The sequence below is a fragment of the Choloepus didactylus genome, chromosome 13, assembly GCF_015220235.1.
Source record: "Choloepus didactylus isolate mChoDid1 chromosome 13, mChoDid1.pri, whole genome shotgun sequence".
NCBI classification, from domain to species: Eukaryota; Metazoa; Chordata; class Mammalia; order Pilosa; family Megalonychidae; genus Choloepus; species Choloepus didactylus.
Genome location: NC_051319.1, coordinates 7931971 through 7940824, shown reverse-complemented (window position 1 = coordinate 7940824; position 8854 = coordinate 7931971). Strand labels below are relative to the sequence as shown.

The 8854-nt window shown below is 40.9% G+C and overlaps 1 protein-coding gene across 1 annotated transcript; it reads right to left on the bottom strand.

Annotated features, from left to right (window-relative positions):
* Positions 1 to 3768: 3768 nt before the first annotated feature.
* LOC119507801 (histone H2B subacrosomal variant-like) lies at positions 3769 to 4137 on the bottom strand. Its single transcript, XM_037800939.1, has one exon. The coding sequence runs from the start codon at positions 4135 to 4137 to the stop codon at positions 3769 to 3771; it is 369 nt and encodes a 122-aa protein (XP_037656867.1).
* Between the last annotated feature and the right edge of the window lie 4717 nt (positions 4138 to 8854).

The window sequence follows — 8854 nt, the reverse complement described above, 5'->3', positions numbered from 1 at the left end:
GAGTCTTGTGGGGCCCAATTGGTGTCCCAAGCTTGCGTGTGTAGTTGGTGTTGCCTGCCCTGTATGTGGGGCGTGTTTCTGGGCAGTCGGGGAGGGGGGGTGGCCCTAACAATCAAATCTCCCTGATGATCCTAGAGTTTTAAAGCTACTGCAATAGTCTAATCCTTCAGTTCAGTCCTGCCACAGTTTGTCTCTGCCACTGACCCACAAGTCTTTGGTATTGGCGTATGGCTCCTGAGACTTGCAAGTGGGCCCCTCTTCCAGGCTGTGCACCCCGGGTCCTCTGTTGAGGGATGACTGTGCTATGTCACAGGTGAGTGCCGTCCCCCCAGGGCAGTTCTGGGCTGCTGGGCTGTGTTGGGAGGCTCCCAGTCTGCTCAAATGATGGCTGAATGGGGCTCTGTTAATTCACACTGCTCCCCCTTCCCAGCTCTGGGACATTCAGCTGAGGTTGCAGGGAAGGCTAATGTCCACGCCCAGTTTTGTGGTGTGTGCCTGTTATTTGAAGCACTTCCGTCACACTGGGTTGTCTGGGGCAGCTCTGGGCTATGGGGCTGGCGATGGGCAGGAGTGTTTCCTGTCCACCAGGATGGTGGCTGTGAGCGGACACCCCCCTTTTCTTGGGAAGTTGTGTTGTTTAGTGAATTTTCTCAGCCACTGGATTATTGCCTTTTGTCTCAGAGCTCTCTTATTTCTGCTCTTGACTTGACGTGCCCAAATTTCAATTCTTTGAAGCTTTCTGTATTGAGCTTCTTAGAGTAATTGTTTTAGAAAAAGCAAAAAGGATTTAAAAAAAAAACAACAACAACAAAAAAAAAAACAAAAAACGGCCCTCCTCAGAGATCTAATGGGTTATTGAAATGCTAATAGACAAAGCAACCAGGGCCATTACGGAAAGGTGCCCTGGGCAGAGAGATCAGCCTTGCTTCGGGATTTGCATATGCGCCTCAAGGCCTGATCTCCGCCCTTCCCCTTTCTGTGTTCACCAGAACTCCAAAAATCCTCCGCTTTTACTTTGGAGCTTCTCGTGTTGTTTTCCTTCTATGCCCGTCTCCTCTCTGCTGGGCTGGCTGCTCTCAGAGTCTCTGGTGTCTGGCCTCAGTCTATCTATGGTTGGAGTTTGAATCAGTAGAATGAGTTTCCGATGAGAGCAGCCACTGCAATTCTCCCTTCTCCTTCCTGGAGCTGACAGCCCCTCCTCCCCCGGGACTGAGCCTGGCAGGGAGGGGCGCGGGTCCCCTGGCCGCAAAAACTTACAGATTTCGCTGATCTCAGCAGTTCCACGTTTTCATGAGTGTTGTATGAAGTATGCCCAAAGACAGATTGCTCTGTGGTGTCCAGTCCACGCAGATCCTGGCTTTTTACCTACTTTCCTGGAGGAGTAACTAAAACATACAGCTCACCAGTCTGCCATCTTGCCCCGCCTCCTGTATACATATACATTTATATAATCAGACATGAACCCAATTCCAGAGAATTTTTGCCAAGAATCTTGATCTTATTTTGAAGTTTAAACTTTCTATTCTTTTAAAACATTTCAAAACATATACAAAAGTAGAAAGAATAACATATAAAGAACTTACTTCCTAGGTTCCCTTCACCCAACTTTAACACCTCAATTTATAATAGAATTTTTATGTGTGGGAATGGCTTTAATCAGTTGCCCGAATAGTTGAATATGATTTATATTTACTATCCTTATTCCAATTTTTTTGAAAATCCAACTTTTTAGATAGATATGGGTATTCCAAACCATCACAGACTTGCAAAACCTGCCTTATTACAGAGCTTGCAAAAGCAGAAATATGTTGACCAGGGGTTGGCAAACTTTTTCTGTATAGGGCCAGATAATAAATACTTAAGACTTTGTGGAACACATTTGGCCTGTTGAATATTCTTGGTATTTTTTAGCATTCCTTTAAAAATGTAAAAACCTTTCTTAGCTTGTGGGGCCATACCCCCCAAAAAAGGTTGCTGTCAGATTTGGCCCATGGGCTGTAGTTTACTGACCCCTCATAAACCATGAGGCCTCTCTGCCCCAAGCCATAGCTAAGTGTCAGATGTGGGCATTCTCTCAAGGTCAACCAATCCTTAGGGAAACCAGGAACCTCTGTCTGGGCCTGACTCAAATAGGATGGGTGGAGCCTGTTGAGTGTGTTTCCTGAAATACCGGAAATGAGGCATTTAGAAGCCTGTGACCCCGTTAGAAAGAGTGGGTTCTAAATGAGAGATGGAGCCAGTGGCTTTCCCTTAGAACAGCCTCAGTTCCTGTCCTAGAATATAGAATATAGTGAGACACCTTTTCTTTAGGAAGCTTAAATGATGTGTTCCTTGAAAACCGAAGAACGCAAATTATTCTCACCCACTGCTGACGGGAATGTAAATTGGTTCAAACACTTTGGAAGACAATCTAACACTATCTAGTAAAGATGAATATGGGCTTATCAATGACCCAGCTTTCTCTCTTATTTTTCCTAGAGAAATTATTGTACCAGAAGATATGTACAAGAATGCTCATAGCATGTAGCTTAGCGGTCCACATAGTGGTCCACGTGCTCTCTGCTAACCTGGTTAAATCCTGGCTCCTTAGACAAGTTACTTATTTCTCTGTGCCCCATTTTCCTTATCTGTGTGATGGGGATAATTATTTAATATGCCAGTGTTGTTGAGAAGATTAAGTAAGTTGATATATGTGAAGTGCCAGGCATGTACCAAGTAGTATTTAGGTCTTAGCTATTGTTACGACTCTATTATAGCAGCGTTACTCATAATAGCAAAAACCTGAAAACAACCTAAACTTCTATCAACAGAGTTTGGATAAACTGGGGGAATGAAATGCTATATAACTGTGAAACAGATGAACTAGAGATACATATAGCCATAGGTATGAGTCTTAGAAACAAAATGTTAAGAGAAAAGGGCAGGCACAGAACACACGTGGAATGATACCTGCATTATAAAATAAGCAAAACTGGACCTACTATTTAGAGACACATACATGGGTAGCAAAAGTACAAAGAAAAACAAGAGAATGAGAAAGAAATAGAACTCAGGATAGTGAATGGGAAGATGGGCTTGGGATAGCTCTTCAGTGAAATATATAAAGTTGTTTTTCATGAATTTTGTGGTAGGTTCATGAGTGTTTTTCCTAATATATTGTAAGTATAGAACAATAAACTTCAGTGAACAAAATCTTTAAGATAAAACTTATGTGGAAATGAATTGAACTTACTGAAAATAAATTCAGGAAATAAAAATCAAGCCAAAATAAGGTAATGCGCATGCTCTATGGAAAATTCATTAAGGAACTAAATTGGTTGAATGGAGTTTGCTCTAGAAAATACATTTCTGATGAAAAATGTTCAGTGCTGGTATACTTCTTTTTAAAATATTTGTCTTCATAAATTCAGAGCCAGTGTGACCTGCAGGTCAAAATAGCTGGATCAAATCATCCTGTACATAGTTTAAAATACCTTAACTATACAATAAGCACTGAATTTATATAATGAAATTTACAAATCCATAGGGAAAGTAAGGTTCTGGGCAGGGGTCTGGAAGGGAATCAGATGCCAGGAAAACCTAAATAGTGAAACAGTTAAAAGGTAAAAGAGCAAGAGAGTAATTCCGCTCTGGAGATAAGAGAAATAGGAAAATACCAGGAAATACAGCTCTGTTATAAAAAAGTAGAGTGAATTCAATATGGAGATCATTAAGGTACTAAGTTTGATTTATTTCCCCCCAAGATTCAGTTAAGCTGGTATATAGAGTTTAGGAGCGGGCATATTTGGTGACTGCTTCGCTTCCAAAAGCCACTGCATACTTAGCCAGTTTCTCAGGCAACAGCAAATACACTGCCTTCTTGATGTCTTCCGGAGTGAGAGTGCAGCGATTTCTGAAATACATCATGTTGCAGGCTTCCAAAGCAATGCGCTCAAAGATGTTGTTGATCAGGGTGTTCATGACGTCCAAGGTGCGAGATGATATGCCCTTCTGGGGAACCACTTCTTTCAGGACCCTGTTTACGTAGAGTGAATAATTTCTATGGCCAAGCATGGCACTGGAACTTGATTTCTTTCTGGAGATTGTAGTTAGATGTTCTCTGGAGCACCTGTACTTTCTGCTGATGGATCTGGCCATTGCAGATGTTTCTCTGACCGGTTACGTGTGGAGAGAAGGGCCGAAGAGTGGGGGAGCTCTCATATTTATAGTAGCATGTCACAGGCAGACTGTAGGGGCTTCTCTCTGATTGGAGGTAACTCTTCTTATGTCACAATCACCTAGCAACAGCATTCATTTGTTGTTAAGGGCAAATCTTTTTTTTAGGAAAACAAAACTTTCCTAAGAAGACAAAGGGAGTGTTGCAGAAGAATTGAGTCTGACTTCTGGGTAGAAGGAGGAGTGCTCATTTTTTTCTACTTTGTTTCTTGGCAATGTGTAGGCATAGTGTACAATATTCTCAGAAATGGACAAAACCTCACCAAATGAGGGGGGTGGTGTCAGGAAAAGTAAAGGAAATGGTGCCATAGCCTTTTATGGGGGTCTCTGTGTTTATAAAGGCACCCATAAATTCATTTAAGGAAAAAAATAATGAGATAAGCCATTAAAAACCTCAATTATCTTATATTAATAACAAATACATATGGCTAACCTGGTTTTCAAAAAGCATGACCTTTATTTTAAAAATGAAGCCTACATTTTTTCCCCCAGACCCCAACTCCTCAGGAGCACATATGTACAACTGAGGAATAAAACAAACAAAAACTCCAGTATTTTATTGTTTAAATTATGATAAAGGGACTGTGCTCATTAACCTTCCATAATGGTTCATATCATTCTTGCAAATTGCACAAATTTCATTACGTGGTCTGTTTTTTACCTGATAATGTAGTTCTTCCGTCAGTATGAACCAGAAGTGTTTGTAGGGTCATTTTGCCCATGTGTCATGTTGATGTCATACTTTAAAAAATTTCCCCTTATTCTTAATCAGATTTATCCCTGGATAAAATAGAGAAGAATCAGAAGCAACTACAAGAAACACAACTCATGAGCATTTCAATAATAAAGTAGATTGGGTTATGTGTAATTTCTGGGATGCTATCTAATTCTTCCCCATTCTTCCCTACCCAAGAAAGTAAATCTGACATAAGGTGAGTAAGAATAATGTTATTATGGGGATAATTGAATGAGCTGTATTTTCTAAAAAAAATGGATAACATTTGTAAATATCTGCACTTCATTCCTAGTAACAACCTCAGACTGTGTCTGACACACTAAGACACAGGCTGCAGCTCCCAGGAATGCTTTAAGGTGATGGATCTTTAGCTAGAGCTTGCTAATTTAGCTTTCAAATTTCTCTAGATTTAATTACTTTGTTTGCTTAATTATAGTGTAGATTTATTTGCTGTCACAAGCGGAAAATCTCTTATCCTCTATTCCTCATGTATCCATATTGAAGTTTCCATGAGTGGAAACTCCTGTGCTCTCTCTTTTCCTCACTTACTCCTCCCTGGGACAAGGGACTGACGAGGTGAGGAGAATCAGGCAAGCCTATCTCTGCTGCCTTTGGGCTTTTTTCATCTGGATGGGGGCAGCGCTGTGCCCCAGGGGGTAGAGCACCATTCGCTAGCTGCCTGTGACCAAGTGGGTCATTCTGCTTAATTTTGCGTTGTCATATTAGGAAGCTGATTGTTGTTCCATACTCTACCCAAACAGTTTGTCAGTAATAAAGCTGACATTCTGATCTCCAAATTTCTGATTCCTATGCCTCTCTCCATTGGTTCTGAGCTTGGTTGGGAGAAAAGGGAGGATGTAAAATATTACAGCAGCTGAAAGAGATATAGTGTAATCAAGCACAAAACAAGAGCCTGAAAAAATGCCTGAGACAGTTAAGCCAAAACAAGGAAGCTGTACGCCAAAATACTTACTGTTCAGAAAGCTCAGACAAATGAATACTGATTCTGTAAAATGAATACTGATTCTGTAAAATTTCTGGCTACCTTAGGGTTAACCTGCATTCTCTTTTCAAATGCAATGAATCATTCTAAAATATGTATGAATTCACAACTAATGTAGTGGTTTTTTTTTTCCCCTTCTCCCTACCTCTTCCTCCAGACAGTCTGGATTAAGGGACAGACATTTTTTAGCATAATGATAATCAGGAGATGCCCATTGGATTATTAATCTGCACAATGCAGGAAGTCTGATTATTTTGCATTTACTGCACCTAGAGTGGTCACAATGAAGACTTCTGTCCTCCCTGTCTGTCCCCATCCTCAATCTTCTAGCCTTAGAAAGAAGCCTGGTGTCTTTCAGCAGGGGACACAATAGATGAAAGGACTGACAACCAGGATACCAGAGCTGCTGGGTCTCCAAGTTGTTCAAATGTAAGCTGGAGTCCAAAACCAAGAACTGTTTCACAGACAATAGTGGGGCATATGAAAATATTGGAATAGAGACTGCAAGCTTTATATCACTGTTAAATTTCTTGAACTTGATAACTGCACTTAAGGTGGTTACATAAGTGAATATCCTTGTTTTTAGGAAATATACAGGGTAGTATTAAGTGTTCGAGGAGCATGATGTATAAAACCTACACTCAAGTGTTCAGAAAATGGAGAGAGAGAGGGAGGGGGTGGGGGGAGAGGGAGGGAGAGATGGAGGGAGAGAGGAGAGAGAAGGAAAGAGAATGATACAGCAAATGTGGCAAAATGTTAAAATTGGTGGATCCTGGGTATTGGAGGGTGGGGATAGGGGTATGATGGAGTTCTCTGTATGGGGTTTGTAGTATTTTTGTAACTCTCCTGTAAGTTTGAAAGTGTTTCAAAATAACACTTTTTTTTAAAAAAAAGAACTGTTTTACATGTTTTTCCAAGGTCTTGTTTTATGCTTGATTATACTATGTCTATTTGGGACATGAACTCTATAGTATCCTCCCTTCCATGATATAGTATAGTACTTGGGTTACAACTGCTTATTCTTTCATTGATGGTTGAGAATCTTGTAATGACTCAAGGTCATCATCAAGACTGTCAGTGATTGTTACACAATAATATAACTGTGGAGGGGTGACATTAATTCAAAGCAGGAAATATGCACTGACAAGTATGAGTGTACTCTGTGAATACTTTTACAACTTTTACAAGCAAAAATTAGTTTTCTTCGCCGCTATTTGTAGCTCAATACATCATGGATTTATTATCTCAACAAATTCTGGAGATCCGAAATTTGAAATGAATTTTGCTGGGCTAAAATCAAGGTGTTGGCAGGACTGTATTCCTTTCAGGAGTCCCTAGGGGAGAATCTGTTTTCTTGTCTTTTCCAGCATCTAGTGGCCACTTGCATTCCTTGGCTTATAGCCCCTTTCCATCTTCAAAGCCAGAAATGGCTGTTCGAGTCTTTCTCTTGAGGCATCACTTTGTTGCTGACTCTCCTGTCTCGCTCTTTCACTAATAAAGACCCTTGTGCTTCAATTGTTTTACCCGAATAATCCTGGATAATCTCCACCTGAACTCAGCCACATCTGCAAAGTCCCTAAGGTAACATTCACAGGTTCCAGGGTTTGGAATGTGGTCATCTCTGGAGGGGCCATTTTTCTGCCTATCACAGCTGCCATGTTGTTGTCCAGAATGGTCTGGGTCACCAGTATTCATGGAGACGAATACTTAATGTCCTTGGAACATGACTAGAATTGTATTTTTAAAATGCTTTCTCTATATAAGCTCCCTTTCTTATAATTTGTTGATTTTGTTTTAAAATGGAGAGTTGTCTTAGGTTTTTACTTTCTGTGCTGTTTCTTTACATCACAACCCCCAAAATATACTTGATAAAACATATTTTATCCTTGAAAGGCTAGAGGATGACAGCAGAGGAGAGGCATTTCTTCTCTTCTTTCTTCCTTCTCTCCTTGAATTCTATCGTCTGTCTCTTTGTTCCTATTAGCTCTCTCTTTCTTTCTCTCTCACAAGCATTTATTGAGTGCTAACCATGTGCCAGGCACTGGGTAAGTTATATTGTGGGGATACAGAATGAACAAGATACAATTCCTACTCTCAAGAAATTCAGTTTACTGAGGTAGAGTACAGACATGAAAATAATTCCTGCTATGAAGAGGGAGATAAAAGCTATAATGGGAACATGCACAGGGCATAAGGAAGAAAAGTGATTGATACCTGGATAACTCAGCCTGCCAGGATGGGCTTAGAGGAGGAGGCAATATTGCAGTTGAATCTTGAAGGACATGGAAGTTATTCAGGCAGTCAACGGTGGTGGTAAGACTAGAGGATTCGTGGCGCCTGTGAATAAATTCCAGAGAACAATTTGTTTTTTGTTTGTTTTTCCCTATGGTCTGGAAGAGGAAATGTGGAGTTGGAGCTTGGTTACTGCTTCTTGCTGCATTCAGGAATGGGAGAATGTGTAATCTCCAGAGAGAGGCAAAGGAAGCATGCCTGCCAGGGGAGAATACAGGTCTCTGTTAAGGCAGCCGTTCTCAACCCTGGCTGCACGCTAAAATCTCATAGGGAGATTAAAACAAGCAAGCAAACGAACAAAGTAAAACAAAAACCCATGCCAGGGCTAGACCCCAAACTAACTGAATCAGATTCTGCAGGGGCAAGGCGCTGTCTCATCCTTCCTTCCTTCCTTCCTTCCTTCCTTCCTTCCTCCCTCCCTCCCTCCCTCTCTCTCTCCTTCTTCTCAAAGGGTTTTTAATATGCAGCCATGGATGAGAATCACTGTTTGAGAAGATAGAGCAAAATAATTGAAAGTGTAGGGGAGTTTTAATGTTGGAATGAGTTAAGGGAGAGGAGAAGTAAGAAGGGGAGTTAGAAGGATAGAGTGATAGGATGTGAGTGGATGA